The following is a 15,683-nucleotide window of genomic DNA, read 5'->3' as shown; positions in this document are numbered from 1 at the left end:
CGTCTGAAAAGACTGAATCGACTGAAACACCCTCTGAATAAAAGCACTACTTTATTGCAGATCACCCAGGAGTAGTGCGGAACTCAGGAAGTTAAATGTGGATCTGGTGTCATGTTCCCTTTAACCTCCGCCAGGCTCTTTAACCTTCTTTTCTTTCAGCAAGAGCGCTATTTTTCCTGTGCGGAAGAGCTCACAGACTGTGTGAACTGGAAGATCTAAAACAAAGTGTCATGACTTAGACCCACATGTATACCACATCCAGTTATGAACCTTGATGCTTTCTGAACCGCTATGGAGATAAGGGCTGAGGTAAATCGAGAGGGCTTCTATTATTCTGAGAACAATTCTGCTTTTTTTTTTAGGCTGTTTAGACAGTCTGTTGGTATAGAGTTGCAGGAAAACGACCCAAGAATAAATATTGTGGTTTCGCGTCAATAGAAGTTGCTCCATGAAAAGATTTGTATTAACTTATTAAAAGATCATATCAAGGGGTTAGTCATAGTATAAAACAACTTCATAGTAAAATTCAAAAAATACATTCAATTTTATTTTTGTCTAATTTCATCGGATACTTATAAAGTTAGTTAAACCATTCACTTGAAAGCCTGTTCATACAATATTTAGCCTGAAGAAAGCTGTAGCCTACCGGCAGTAATACTGATAATATCAAAGTTTTTTTTTCATATTGAGGAGTTATTTGCTTTCAGTTACAAAATGTTGCACCATGTTTCTGCATTTAGGAGACAGCATTTGAACTCAGCTCTCTGAAAGACCACAACTGATGAATCCGCTTTTTAAATGGAGGTTAACATCTAGAAAAGCTTGTCTGATCCATTTCAGCTCATCAAATCTCTACCATGAAAACTAATGAAAAAAAAAAGACATACTTTAACTGAGGCAGCTAAACGTAGACAGATGGGGTGTATTGGGGTGATAGCTGAGCTGAGGATGTTGGAGTTGTAGCGATGTGTAAACGTATGCCAGACAGGAGAGATGCGATACGTGGATGAGGTGGGGGTGGGGGTGGGGGTGGGGTGCAGGCTTGTGTCTCAGGGAGGTGGGATCCTCTCTCCGGGGGTCCACACACACAGCCAGCAAATCAGCAGCGTCATGAAAGTCATGGCTCATTCAGGCCCTCCAACAACAAGGCTAATGTCAACAGAGACCGAAGGAGAGACAGAGAGAAAGAGAGAGCGACAGAGAGAAAGAGAGAGCAAGAGATAGAGAGATGAGCGAGAGGGGGGGGGGGGGGAGAGGGAAAAAATATAGCATTAGTGAGAGGTACATAGTTGCAATTACAGTGCAAGAAAAACTGCTTTGAAATATTTATTTGATAGCATTTCCAGCTCCTTGCCACCAGATGGCGCCATGTTGTCATCTCAGGAGTGATATCAGTGCTCCGGAGCTTCTCACCTCGTCTGCTTACTTGGTGATGGCAGAAGGTGCCCCTGAACGGTGGAAGTGGACGATCTGCCACTTGCCATCCCGGCGGTGCCAGATGCGTGTCTCCTCAGACTGGGCGGTGCGTGGCATACCGTTGGTGTCGATGTACTGGGTGATGCGTATATAGGCGATGCAGGCGGCCTCCTCCCCAATCAGATGGATGTGTGGGTTGAGGATGGTGGTGTGGACTGGTTTGCTGTTCTTGGACCACACTGCCAAAAAAAGAACAATGCTGGTTATTATGCCGTTATCACTTGGCTTAAGATTGTGAATTTGAACGCAGCAGCTCAATAAGATTGATGTGTATTGATATGTATGATGTGTATTTCGCACTATACAATAATTACTACTCCATAATCCGACGAGCATTATGACAAGTCATTTACAGTGCTTTCTATTCCTGATATTGTGCCAGGATCTCGCCGATGCAAATTCCTGCGATATCTGTCATGATCAATAAGATTATAGCCCCCTAACGACCACCCCTAACGACCACCACCCCCAGCAGTCCCTGTAGGTCCTATTATGTCTGCCCCTCACTTCCTGAGGAAAGAGCAGATAACAGAGAGCGGGAAAGGAACAGAGGCAGAGTTCAAACATCACTTCTAATTAATGAGACAATGAGACTGAGACAATGAGCCAATGAACGGCTGGCCAAACGAGACAAATGTCTGCTGTCTGCGCTCACACTAATGAGGCCTACGGTAACTCGGGTTCAGCCTTCATTTTGCCTCTCCCAGTTCTGCAAGCCTTTTTTTTTTTTTTTTACTGTATCTGAGATCTAAGGATTTGAGAAAATCAGATTTCCCCACATCAGCGTCTCGAGACTCACGACAAGGACAGGGAAGGCTTCACAATATGAACAAAGATAAGCACAGCGCGTAATGGAATATATTTCAGCTCAGTGGCATTAATGTGATTCTGTGTGGGGGGGGGGGGGGAAGGGAGGCTTACAGTTCTCAAAGTAGAAGCGGTGGAAGTCCAGGCCCTCCACCAGGTTTCCCAGAGCCTCCGGCTCAAAGGCAGTAACACTGGGATCGCACATCTTCCTACAGGACAGCAGAAGAGGAAAGTATAAGAGTGACAGAGTAGAGATCACACAGAGGACTTCAGGTTCACTGTGCAACATCCAGCGTGGTAACGTACCGTAAGTCCACAGCAGTTTCCCTAATGATGTCACATTTGCATATACAGTCATGGACAAAAATATTGGCACCCCTACACTTCTGTCAGATAATGCACCACTACTCCCAGAAAAGTGTTGCAATTACAAATGCTTTTGTATTCACATGTTCATTTACTTAGTATGCATTGGAAAAACACAAACAAATCTGAGAAATGATGCCAAATCTGACTTTATTCCACATAAAACTCAAAAAAGGGCCGGACAATATTTTTGTCCATGACTGTATGTGCTCACTGTTACACAGGCACAGCTGGCAGCAATGTGAGGTGACATGAAAGCATAGGAACATCATCAAGATCTTCACCGTCAAAAGGCAAACAAGGCAGAGACTGTATGAGTGAGTGTTTTAGGGGTGATGACAGAAGTTTGTTATCTTCAGAGCAGAGTCTCTCAGAGGCATGGAGGGAAGAGTGCAAGTGTAGCTCATGTAATATTTTAGGAGCCGTGACTGAATAGAATTTTCCATGGTCAAGACTGAGCTTGGCTGGCTGTAAAAAAGAACCCTGAGATTCTTTCCAGAGGAAAGAACATGTAGCACAATGACTGTACTTCCAAATAAGCACATGTTCAGAGACAGACACTCAATCACACCCTCACACACACACACACACACACACACACACACACACACACACACACACACACACACACACACACACACACACACACACACACACACACATACACACCCTCACACACACACACACACACACATGCACACACACACACACACACATCTCCAGACACACACACACACACACACACACACACACTAACACACACTATCACACACTTACACTTACAGTGACACTCACACTCACAGTCACACTCACACTCAGATGTTGTCTTGTGTCATGGGATCCAGTGTGTGTGTGAGTGTGTGAGTGTGTGTGTGTGTGTGTCATGGGATCCAGTGGCCCTGAGGTAGAGGGCTACGTTTCCACCTCAGATTTCACTACAAGGCCAAGTCTGTGACAGGACCACCTCTGACTTAACCTAAAGTGCACACCCAAATGTAAGCCAAACCCGCAGGGCAAAAGGGCTTTTTTTGAAAACAGAGAAGGATTTCAATCCTCTCCCACACCTTCACCCGACTAACGAATGTACTTTTATTTGCTTGTGCCAGCAGAAAAAAACCCTCAATGGTTAGATTAGAAAAGTCTGTGGCAATGAACTGTCCTGGCAACATACGGACGGTCAGTTCTACATCAAGGCACTTTTGAAGAAACTTTTTTGAGGGGAGAGAGTTCCTTAACAGAGCCTTTAAGTCTTAAATATGCTTCCATGGTAACAGCAACGTTTAAGTCTGCACGGTGCGTATGACACAAATTTTGTCACTTTATTTTATTTTTGATATTCAGCTGTTATACTTAATCCCTGCTGAAAACCTTCTTCACACACTGAATAATTCGCTGGCAAAAAGAGCCAAGAATGGTTCTTGCGAGCTACACTCCCTGAAATATAGCAGCAACCAGCTTTTTTTCCCAGCTTGAATGCTCACATCAGTGCACTTTAAAAGAACATGTCTGGCTGCTGCTGCCAGAACCATGAGACTCAGAGAGTCCTCTGTCCTCTCATTTCTGAAACAAAAAGACTTTGAAGGTGGCAGAAAGCGGGGGAACTCTGCCTCATCATAACCCACTGTCAATCAACTGCAGGGATGCAGCTGGTTACAAACTGTGCCCTGGCAAGCAGATAACTGGGGTAATTTTCTAGTACTAGGGGTGTATACCTTGCCAAAAAACAATGATAGCATTTGTCCCCCCGATGATACCGATCAACCCCCCTGGCTCATGGACTATAAGGACCAAAGTGAGAAATCAGGTATTGTGTCGAAATGTGTGGACATACAAACTCAAAAGCCAGATGCAAATCCGATAAGGCTCATTAGGCTCGAGTATGTATGTATGTCCATGTTTTTTCCCTACACCATTCTTACTGGGGATATTTCAACACGACAGGCTAGCGTCACAAATCACCACACGGCATATTACCAGATGACTGACGGCTATGACAGCCTTCGTGCTGAACGGCTAAATGGCATAAGCAGCAGGGCTTGGAGAGGCATGTCCCCCCCCCCCCCCCCCGTTCACTCAGTCCTCCAGAGGGGCCCTAAATCACACTTAAGATGTCTCCCTCTTCCACTGAGTGGAATATTCTTGGGCCTTACGTAAAGGTATGCAAGACGTTAAGAGGTTTTCTCAAGAGCACTGAGGAGTCCCCCTCCACTGGGTGTTTCCTTTGCAATCCAATTGAAATGTAAATTGCCCAGATCCAAGGACCATTAAATCAGACTTTGCCTCCATTAGTGGGAATGTGTCCCCCAAGCTGACTGACTCAAGCACAAGTGCAAAAAAAAGAGGCGGGCTATAAGAGTTAGAAAGAAGTTATTCGTGCAATTGCATGTCAGTCAAGAACAGAAATGAGTTAAAAACCATGACGGTAGATGGTGGTGGGGATCTATCACTGAAAAGAACAAAATCAAGCCTTTTCCACTTACGTGTAGCTCTCAAAGTCACCGTTGCTGATGGCCTCGATGAGCTGCTCTGTCACCTTGATGATCTCCTGTTTCCTCACTGGAACACACACACACACACACACACACACACACACACACACACACACACACAATACTCCACTGGTGAGAACTAAACTATGACAATGACAAATGCTACTGCAGTGAAATTCATTAGCTTTTGAATATTGCACGCAGACGTATCCTGGAGCACTTATTAGATTAGCCATGCAGAGGCTCCTAACAGCCATTTATTCAGCTTTTGAACCGACGTGCTGGATTCCATCAAATGACATTTAACTGCACGAAACCGCACATTACCTTCATATGGCTACCGAGGTACCTGAACAAGTGCATGGGAGTTTAACTGCACTTGAGTCATACCTTCACACATGCGGACATATTGTGGCTGTGAGAGACTATGTGGTTGTGTGCTAACAGCTTGTGGGTGTGTGTGTGTGTGTGTCTGTGTGTGTGTGTGTGTGTGTGTGTGTCTGTGTGTGTGTGTGTGTGTGTGTGTGTGTGTGTGTGTGTGTGTGTGTAATAGAGAGGGAGGTAGAGGAGAGAGAGAAACAAAGAGGGAGGGAAAGAGAGAAAGAGAAAAAATAGAGAGAAAGAGAGAGAGAGAGAGAGATAGAAGCATTGTGCGGTGCGGTGTACTGAGAGTGCGTGGGCCGCTCTCTGCCCACACGCTGAACTGACAGTGCCAGCAGGAAGAGAGCTCTCCTCCCACCCATGCCTGCTTTTATGGAGAAGTTGAAGAAGCAAGGTCAGGCCTTCCACAAGCAGCCGAGGGCAGCTTTTTCCCGGGGCCTCGTCCTCCAACTCCACTCCTCTCCACCGACTCTTCCCCCTCAATTACATTGAATCACAATGAGTGAGAACCACACGTCACACCACGCCACGACGGCAAAGCAGGATTTCACACTATGCAGCAGCGGCCTTTATCTCCTCCATCACAATAAAACAAGGTTGATTCAGTCCTTTCCTTTTTCTCTTCTGCCACTTCCTCCTTCAGTCTTGCCCTCATCGCCCCTCCCCCAACCCACCTCCCGTTTCTGTATTTTTTTTTTTTTTACTCCTCCTGATTTACTCCTCTGTGAGCCATAACACCTCCAAACACCACGACCACCGTAGTCTCTCCCACCCCCACGCTCATCTTCCCACACACACACACACACACATACACACATACACACACACACACACACACACCATCTCTCTGAGTCCTCCCTCCCCTCGCTTCAGAACTTACTGCGCCATTTTCCAGTGCTATTCAGAAATAGATCAAATGCGTGTATTATAACACACATTGACTGAAGGAGAATTCGCTGGGTTGCAGCAAGTAAATGGCAAAATAGAGGGGCGATCGTTGACTGTCAACACTTGCGTGGTTTTCTTAGAAGCACAATGGTTAAAAAAGAAATTGGAGAGTGTCTGTAAGCAAGCTATTTCCACAGAGTTATCTAACCAAGAATGCAAGACCTGGATTGCATGGGCAACGACAATGCCACATCCCCCAAAAAACTCTTACCTAACAGTGTGACTCATGTCCATTCATTTAACACTTTACAGACAGTCAAAGAAAAAAGAACTGAGCTACCTATTTCATGTAAAGGTAAAGGCTCTGACTAAAGTTGTACAGCACAGGCACAAAACTAATCTAAGGAGCCTAGTCCATAAGACTTTTACAGTACAGGCACAATACTAATCTAAGGAGCGTAATCCATAACACTTTTACAGTACAGGCACAATACTAATCTAAGGAGCGTAATCCATAACACTTTTACAGTACAGGCACAATACTAATCTAAGGAGCGTAATCCATAACACTTTTACAGTACAGGCACAATACTAATCTAAGGAGCGTAATCCATAACACTTTTACAGTACAGGCACAATACTAATCTAAGGAGCGTAATCCATAACACTTTTACAGTACAGGCACAATACTTATCTAAGGAGCGTAATCCATAACACTTTTACAGTACAGGCACAATACTTATCTAAGGAGCCTGATACATAACACTTGTGTTGTGGAATGTCACACTGAAACGTCGGTAAGAGAACAAAGCTATTTTTAACTCTGCTGTGCTGCTGAAAGGTGTATTTATAACTTTATTAACTGTCCCTTTCCTGTTCACTGAAAGACAAGCCACAACAGCTTTTGAGTAGCACTGTGGCTAGTAGAATTTTTTGCCAAACGTTTCTTCAAAAGAAGACACAGAAACTACAGCATCATGGTTCTGTAATGCAGATGGTGTGCATTTTTACGTCTTAATCCATGTACATGCTCATCCTCCAAGACTAGCACAGGCAGCTACAGAAGAAAAAAATATGACTTTACCTCGAGTGTCCTCATCCTCAATGGTGGTGTTAGTGCTTTCTGATGATTCCTGGAAATGACACACAAACCATTTCAGAGTTTCAAGAGAATAGTACGAAGTCTGTGTGTGTGTGTGTATGTGTGTGTGTGTGTGTGTGTGTGTGTGTGTGTGTGTGTGTGTGTGTGTGAGTGTGTGCGTGCGGGTGTGTTGTGTTTGTTCTACACTCTCCGAAAGCGAGAGCCGAGCAGAAGCACCAAATCTGAAGTGTTAAGACAAACCGCTCCCAAAATCTTCTCTCCTGTGCCTTCAAAAGAAAACAATCCCTTGTGTTATTTGGGGAGGGGGGTGGGGGGTTGTTAGAGAGGGCAAACACATCAGTCTGAGGGGGGGGGGGAGAGCAGAGACACCCACATCAGGAGCGATGTCTGGTCCCTTTCGTGACCCCCCTGTGTTAGTGCACACAGAACCAAAACAAAGCAGCAGCATTTGGCAAACATTAGAGATGGGATGTCCACGACGCCAAAAAGAAAGTCCAGCTCCATTTGAAATGACGGCATGAGTTTGTTCATTCGACCCACTGACCGGTCAGTCGCTCAGTCGGTTGGCTGATTAGTACGTTTGTTTGTTTGTTTTTCAAAACTAATGCTACTTAGTTTAGAGTCACTTTCCGTTAGATGGAAAGGAGTGCGACAGTGGGGACAGCACGGCGGAGAGGGTCACCCAGGAGGATGGGGAGGGGGGGGGCGGATATCAGACTCACCATCAGCTGGACACTGGAACTGGACTTCCTTTTCTGGAAGAGAAACGAGAGGAGGTTAAACAGGAACACACGGAATGCGATGGAGACGGAGGCCAGCGCGTGGTAGAGGGAGTCTAGCAAGACCTCCATGCTAGGCGTCAATGTGTGTGTGTGGGGCACGTTTGGGTTGTTTCGGTGTCTGTGGGTGTGTGAGTGTGTGTGTCCCAGCAGGCAGTGGTGGTCCTGGCATCGCCTTGTTTTTGGATGAAGGTGTCATAGCTGTAGGCAGTGCCTAGGAATGCCTTTGATAAGGGGAGAGGGAGAGTGTGTGTCCACTACTCGGGGTCCGGTAGCATTTCTGACTAATCCACCATCCAGCCCCGTGCCCTTTACTCAGCTGACACATGGGGACATCAGCAGCCATGCGAGTAAGGTGCTGACACACACACACATGCAAGCACACACACACACACACACACATGCACGCACACACACACACACACATGCACCCACATACATGCACGCACACACACACACACACACACACACACACATACACGCAAGCAAGCAATCACCGATGCAAACGCACACTCATACACACAAACATGCATGCACACAATCATCCCCCACCCAGACACACACACACCGAAAAGAACACATAAACACACACATGTATATGTACACACACACACACACACACTAAAATAATGTCTTTCAAATATGACGTTTTTTGACGTTTCAGGTGGCTAAGATCTTTCCACGCTGCATGTGGTAAAACCATTTAAGGAACAGTTTTAAACAGTGGATAAATCAGATCTGTCGATGTCGCTGTGTCGGTGTGATATAAATGTCATTGCATGCAGCAGGAAGCGTAAACGGGGGGGGGGGGGGGGGGGGAGGGGGGGGTAATGCTCTCCTACATGCAGCCCATGTTCATCTGCACACAACACAACGCACAACGTCAAAGCTACAGTTAAGACATGAGGCCCAGACAGCACATTCTGAGGAGCCATCCATCAGGATAACTGAGCCAACTGTGGAAGACATATGGCATGGTAGCAGCACAGCCACCCCGCTCAGTGAACCTCTACACTGATCACAAATGTACACATGAGCCATGGTTTTCTGAGGGTATTTTAGTGCTCCAACCTTCACTTAAAGGTAGATAGATTATCATTCTAAACAAACTCTTTCTTGTTTAGTTATGATGATCATAGCAGCGTTAAGTCTTCGGGGAAACTTGGACCTGGTCACTATTTCTGCAACCTATTTTGGCTGGTCGTCATGATGGCAGTCTTTAAACAGTTTATACACAAGTTTGACAATAAACTAGAAATTAAAAACTACAGCCTACAGGTTTTAAAATACTTATCTCTGAAAATATATTAGGAAACGACTAAGACATAAAGAATGTGAGCAGAAAACAATAAAGTGTCTGCCTGTCTGTGTGAATCTCCATGGTCACTGAACAGCTGGCCATTAAAAGCCCTCACGTCTCTTGATCTGTGAGTGTCACACCCATCCCTACCTTCACACCATCCGTCTTCTTGCCGGCCGAGGTCTTGCCTCCTGCCAGGGAAACAAAGAAAAAGAGCGCGAGAGCAATCAAGAAGGGCACGAAGGCCCAGAAGTGAAGGGCAAAGGGCATGGCAGGGCGTCCTCCGTCCAACTGGAACTCGGGCTAAATTCAAACCGCGCACTGACAGCCAAAAGAAGAAAAATAAACGAGGATCTAACGCCAAAGGTAAAAAAAAAGTTCGGTGTGTGTCCCAGCCCGCACACAGGTCTTTCACAGTCACATAGTCTTTTGACGAGACTCCAGAGGTCAATCCAAAACTCCTAAAGGGGTGAACATTTTCCAATCATTCAGTCAATTTGAAATGTAAAGTCAGTCTTTTGACGGCCCTGTGGCCTGGAGGATCTAGTCCAGTTTAGCAGACTGGGATTGAGTAGATGGGAGGGGTCCCTGATATAGGAGCACTTGAGATAGGAGACCAGCACAGATGCATTCCTGGGTAAGTCCTTCAGCGCCTAAACTGTGTCGGTGACCAAAGCGCCATTCCTCTGCCCAGTATTCATCGAAGTCCCTCTTATTGACTTTCACCCGCCAGTGTCGCGTAGGTGTTTATCTTACGCCCACCCAGAGAAAGTCATGCCGCCAGGGCGTTTCCCCTCCTTTTTTTTACGCGCATCGACATGTCCGCTAATTTTAGCCCTGCTCTGGCATATGCTACATGTACTCTGGCCTGTCAGAGGCAGGGGTGTAGTCTGATCCACAGCCCCCCTGGCCTTGTGACCCCATCGCCCTCTGTTGCTGGGAAGCGCGGCTGCTATGCTAGAGGGGGTTTCCCTGGACTGGCTACAGCAGGACGACTCTCTGAAGATTGCAATCTGCTGGTCCCATCTCTAATTAGGTACTACGGAATGATAACCTGGTTTACCCTTAAAACTCGCACAGAAGCAACACAACTGAGGGATAAACTATTTCTATCCTCCGTGCAAGTAGACTAAACAGACCTGGCAAAGAGAGTTGACATTATAAAAGGCAGAGGCAGGACAATGAGAATCAAAGTGCTGCAAGTGTTTTTTTTAAAGAGGCTGTATAAATAGACTGTAGCAGTGATCTGGCCATCAATCTATCTGCAGTGGCTTCTTCTGCCACTCCGGGGAGGTAAAGATAGACAGACAGTAGAGGGAAAAGGATGAATGACGAAGCCCATGGGTGGTGATGAGGTGGCTGAACCAAAGACAGATAGTAGAGGGGTCACAGCTTTGAGAACTTGGTTTCCATCCAGAATTCCCTGGCAGTGTGTGTGTGGTTGTGTGTGTGTGTGTGTGTGTGTGTGTGTGTGTGTGGTTATGTGTGTGTGTGTGTGTGGTTGTGTGTGTGTGTGTGTGTGTGTGTGGTTATGTGTGTGTGTGGTTGTATGTGTGTGTGTGTGTGTGTGTGTGTGTGTGTGTGTGTGTGTGTGTGTGTGTGTGTGTGTGTGTGTGTGTGTGTGTGTGTGTGTGTGTGTGTGTGTGTGTGAAATAGATAGACTCTGAGTTTGCTTGAGAGAGAGAGAGAGAGAGAGCTGCAGAGAGAGAGAGAGTTCATGAGTGAAAGCAGAGCTTGAGATAGCGAGGGTGTTTATGAGTGTTGCTGAGTGTGTTTGTTTATTAATGTCACTGTCTAAATAATCCCATCTCACTTTTATGTCAGATGGCTATACTACAGGCAAGCCAACTATATGGACTTAGATGTTCCAACTAAGTTACCTCAGTCATTCCCAATGCTTACTATACAAGCATAGTATCTTCACTTGTAGAAACCAGTCAGGCTGACATAGCACTGGCCTGGTTCCAGATAGAGATTGATAGGCCAAACAGCATTTGGCACGGAGACTCCTGCTTGGCTCCTGTGAGTCGAAGCTACGCCACCAACGGCAAGTCTAAGCAGGGTGTCAGTTCCACAGCCACAGAAAACATTTCCAGTCCCAGCAACACGAGAGGATGTGGGGAGCACCATATGCTGCACCCCGGCAGTGGTGAATTCCGTGGCAAGCGCCACTGAAAGCATTCAGTCACAAGAGAGAGAAGGGGGGAGAGAGAGAGAGAGGGAGAGAGGGAGGGAGGGTGAGAGAGAGAGAGAGAGAGAGAGAGAGAGAGAGAGAGAAAAAAAGAGAGAGGGAAGGAAGGAGGGAGGGAGAGAGCGCACAGGGTAGATGGCTGAGACAATCTGAAATTAAAACTCAACTCGCATTTTAATAAGCACCTTTGTCCAACACACGTCCGGAGAGACTCAATTTCATTACCCGCAAAACACTTGACACACAACAGAATGACCAGAGGAGTGAGAAATGTGTCATAGGAGGGTGGGGAACAGTACCTATGGAACTGATGACTGTAGTCATGGGATTGAGAGTGTTGAGAAAGATATGTGAGTTCTTTGAAGGGATCTCATTAAGCAGAATTAGCAGCAGACTGGGAAAAGTACTGTAAGTACCGACTGTCAAGGACAACACTGTTTTTGAGTAAGAGACTTACCTGAAAAATTGCGGGTAGCCAACATCGTGGTGAGAATAGCACCCTGGATGAAAGGATAGAACAATTCATATTATGAAGGAGTTAAGAATAGTGTGTGTGTGTGTGTGTGTGTGTGTGTGTGTGTGTGTGTGTGTGTGTGTGTGTGTGTGTGTGTGTGTGTGTGTGTGTGTGTGTGTGTGACTGTGTGTGTGACTGTGTGTGTGTGTGTGTGTGTATGTGTGTGTGTGTGTGTGTGTGTCTGTTTCTATGTCCCTTTTCGAATCTTTCATGTTTCTCTCGAAATGATTTTTCTGGGACAACAATGAGAGAGTGAGAGAAAAGAGAGAGTGTATTAAAGTAGATGCAGAGACGTGCTGAGCAGTGAGGTGCAGGTGTGACGACGGAGAGGAGGCACTTTCAATTCAAAACTGATCCCTGCAATATGACCTCTGTTGAGGTTGGAAGCATTTGGATTCATTTCAGGTTATGCGGATAAAGAGCTACTGAGCAGAGGTGTCAGGTGTCAAAGGAAGGGAAGACTGATTTACTAAATCTCTCTACTTAGCTCCACACAACCCTCAGGTCACTTCTCATGGTAATTGGACTGCATGTATATATTGCTCTTTTCTACTCATAGAGCACTCAAAGCGCTTTACAGATCAATGCCTCAGACATCTACCCATTCACACAACAATGGCAGACAAACCAGTCATCATTGAAACTTTGGCATCCGTTCATGTTCTAACCGGACAGACCTGTGGCGATTGTAACCTATTCATTCAATCAGCTATACAGTCCTTTCTGGGGATTCAACAATATCCCCTATTTTATAGGTACCGTCTAAGGTGCCAACCTGCACATCGGGAGTGATTGTTCAATGTCTTGCTCAAGGATACTTGATGAGGAAGGAGTCGGGATCGAACTAGCAACCTTCCGATTGCTGAACGACTACTCTACCTGAACCACTATATCGCTCCGCATCACATCACATGAGATATGAGCTGCTCCAGTCACTGATGGTCTGGTGATATGATCTGGACCGATGGTCATTAACGGTCTTTCATTGAGTGGAAAGTTTCAAGACTCTAGCGGACACGGGAAGAGTGAGACACAAGTAGGTCATGAACCCCCATGCTGTGTGTCCACCTAGGTGTTAAAGCCTTTTCCAGTTTTAAAGAATGACACGAATGATGTTTAATATGTTACAAATTAAGTCACAATATACTGTCTACTACTGTCAGGTTTCATTTTCCCTCTGCTTTGCCATGTAGACATGTCATGTTGCATCAGGACATTTCCACTGTTCACGTCTGTTTTGATGAACTACATAAGAATGATGAATACCTGCAAAGCCAAAACATTGCACCGGTAGACAACACCGAAGGATCACATCAGTGGAAGGAACCCTGCTCTCTGCTTACTCTGATGAACCAAAACCTCGGGCCCCAGGGCTCAATCTCTCACTCCGAGAAAGGGTTTCACCTCTGGCTAAAATCCTTGCGCAAATCCTCGCGCAGAGTTAGGTGAAATAGCAATACATGAATAGTGTGCTTGTCAACCCTAATGTGTGTATGGTTTATGTGAAGGAGCCTTTTCACATGTCTGTTCTGTGCGATCATGTTGTAAAACAGGGTGTGGTTATGTACACCCCACCGGTTCCCACGGCTGGCGTTGACGCTGCGCCGTGTTCTGTTTACCTTCAGCTTCCGGCGAGCGTTGAACTTCTTCAGGCATTCCACGGTCTCCTGTCTGTGCATGCAGGAGGCCACTGTGGAGCGGTGCTGAGGAGCAGGGACACACACACACAGACACACACACACACACACACACACACACACACACACACACACACACACACACACACACACACACACAGACACACAACACACACATACACACACACACACACACACACACACACGCACACACACACACACACACACACACACACACACACACACACACACACACACACACACACACACAGACGCACACACACACACACACACACACACACACACGCGCACACACACACACACACACACACACACACACACACACACACAGACAGACACAGACACAGACACAGACACACAACACACACACACACACACACACACACACACACACACACACACACACACACACACACACAGGATCACAATCAGGATCAGGATCAGGATCCCCTCCTCAAGAGCTCATCCTCAGTCAAGAGATAACCGCACTACTAAAAATCACCGCTTCTAGACTAAACATTAGAATGTGTCAGACGAACAATTCATACCATCGTCAAATACACCTGATTAAATATCTGAATGAGAGGTCAGACTGTTTGGGGTCAGTCTTTGTTTAACTTCTGTGGTGATGTTTCTTGTATCATTCAACTTGTTACAGTTACTACTTACTTGCATGGTTTACATTTGTCAAATGGTTGTCACTAGTTAGAGAGAAATCCTGAATTCAAATTTATGCTGTGGAGATGGACATTTTATGACCACAACTGGTGGATCTATAAAGACGAGCACAGCTGAACTGGAAACAAACTCAAGAGGAATGCTGTTGATGTCGTTCCAGTCTGCAGGCATTGACAGGGGAGTACTTACTGAGATCCACGGATGTTTCAGGACCTCTGAAGCAGTGATGCGCTTGGCAGGGTTGATGGTTAACATCTTGTTAATAAGATCCTTCGCTTCAGGGGTTACAGTGTCCCATTCGGGTGATGGGAACTGTACAGGAGGAAAGATAATTAATAATGAAAAATAATTAATAAATGAAAGCAGAGGGATATATTTTTAAAATTTAGATGGTAAAAACCACATGCACAAGATATATATTTAAAACAGTCACAGTCAATAAAGTCTTAATATTGAAGTTGTCTCAAAATGATTGATAATATTCAGAGGATTTTAGGGATTTACACTGCTAAATAGTTCAAAAATTGAAAACTTGATTTAAAAAAAAAAAAGAACGTTATCAAGCAGCATAATAGATGAATAAAGTTTTCTTATTTGCACTGTATTCTTTCTTGAAATGTAAACACATTTTGAAATTCCAAGAATACACTGATCACCACAAAGCTTCCACTGATTTCATGGTATTAGCTTTTAGTTGAATGTCAAGTGAGTCTGGATGTGCTGTGAATACATTTCACATGCAATGTCTACTCTACAGGCTCTCCTTCTGTGTGAAAAGACAATGGCGTATTGCGTAACACTGATATTTCATGCATAATGAATACATTCATTCAGAGATTCAATGGTCCTTTACTGACATCATAGGCGCCAGCTTTGATCTGCTGATACAGCCTGTGCTGGTCTTCATCCCAGAAGGGGGGGTAGCCGACGAGGAGGATGTACAAAATGACACCTGGAAGAGTGAAGATGTGTACCTTTAACTGTGGGAGTCGACATTCTGCCCACCACACAGAAGCAAAAATAGGGTGAGAGAGTCTGCAGAAATGACTCAGAT

General features: G+C 45.5%; 1 protein-coding gene across 1 annotated transcript in view; it reads right to left on the bottom strand.

Annotated features, from left to right (window-relative positions):
• Positions 1-314: 314 nt before the first annotated feature.
• camk2a (calcium/calmodulin-dependent protein kinase II alpha) overlaps positions 315-15,683 on the bottom strand; it is a gene marked incomplete at its 5' end in the record, with an annotated part of 40,625 nt that continues 25,256 nt past the window's right edge. Inside the window, 11 exons of the mRNA XM_080847874.1 lie at positions 315-1,149; positions 1,414-1,655; positions 2,398-2,492; positions 5,130-5,205; positions 7,492-7,540; positions 8,232-8,264; positions 9,739-9,779; positions 12,237-12,279; positions 13,913-13,996; positions 14,819-14,941; positions 15,487-15,581. Coding sequence (XP_080704000.1) covers positions 1,423-1,655; positions 2,398-2,492; positions 5,130-5,205; positions 7,492-7,540; positions 8,232-8,264; positions 9,739-9,779; positions 12,237-12,279; positions 13,913-13,996; positions 14,819-14,941; positions 15,487-15,581 — 872 coding nt within the window. The 3' untranslated portion in view covers positions 315-1,149; positions 1,414-1,422. The remainder of the gene's footprint in view (positions 1,150-1,413; positions 1,656-2,397; positions 2,493-5,129; positions 5,206-7,491; positions 7,541-8,231; positions 8,265-9,738; positions 9,780-12,236; positions 12,280-13,912; positions 13,997-14,818; positions 14,942-15,486; positions 15,582-15,683) is intronic.

Source organism: Sprattus sprattus (genome assembly GCF_963457725.1).
Source record: "Sprattus sprattus genome assembly, chromosome: 1".
In the NCBI taxonomy this organism is placed as follows: domain Eukaryota; kingdom Metazoa; phylum Chordata; class Actinopteri; order Clupeiformes; family Clupeidae; genus Sprattus; species Sprattus sprattus.
The sequence above is the reverse complement of the archived record's forward strand: the minus strand, read 5'-3'. Positions and strand labels throughout refer to the sequence as shown.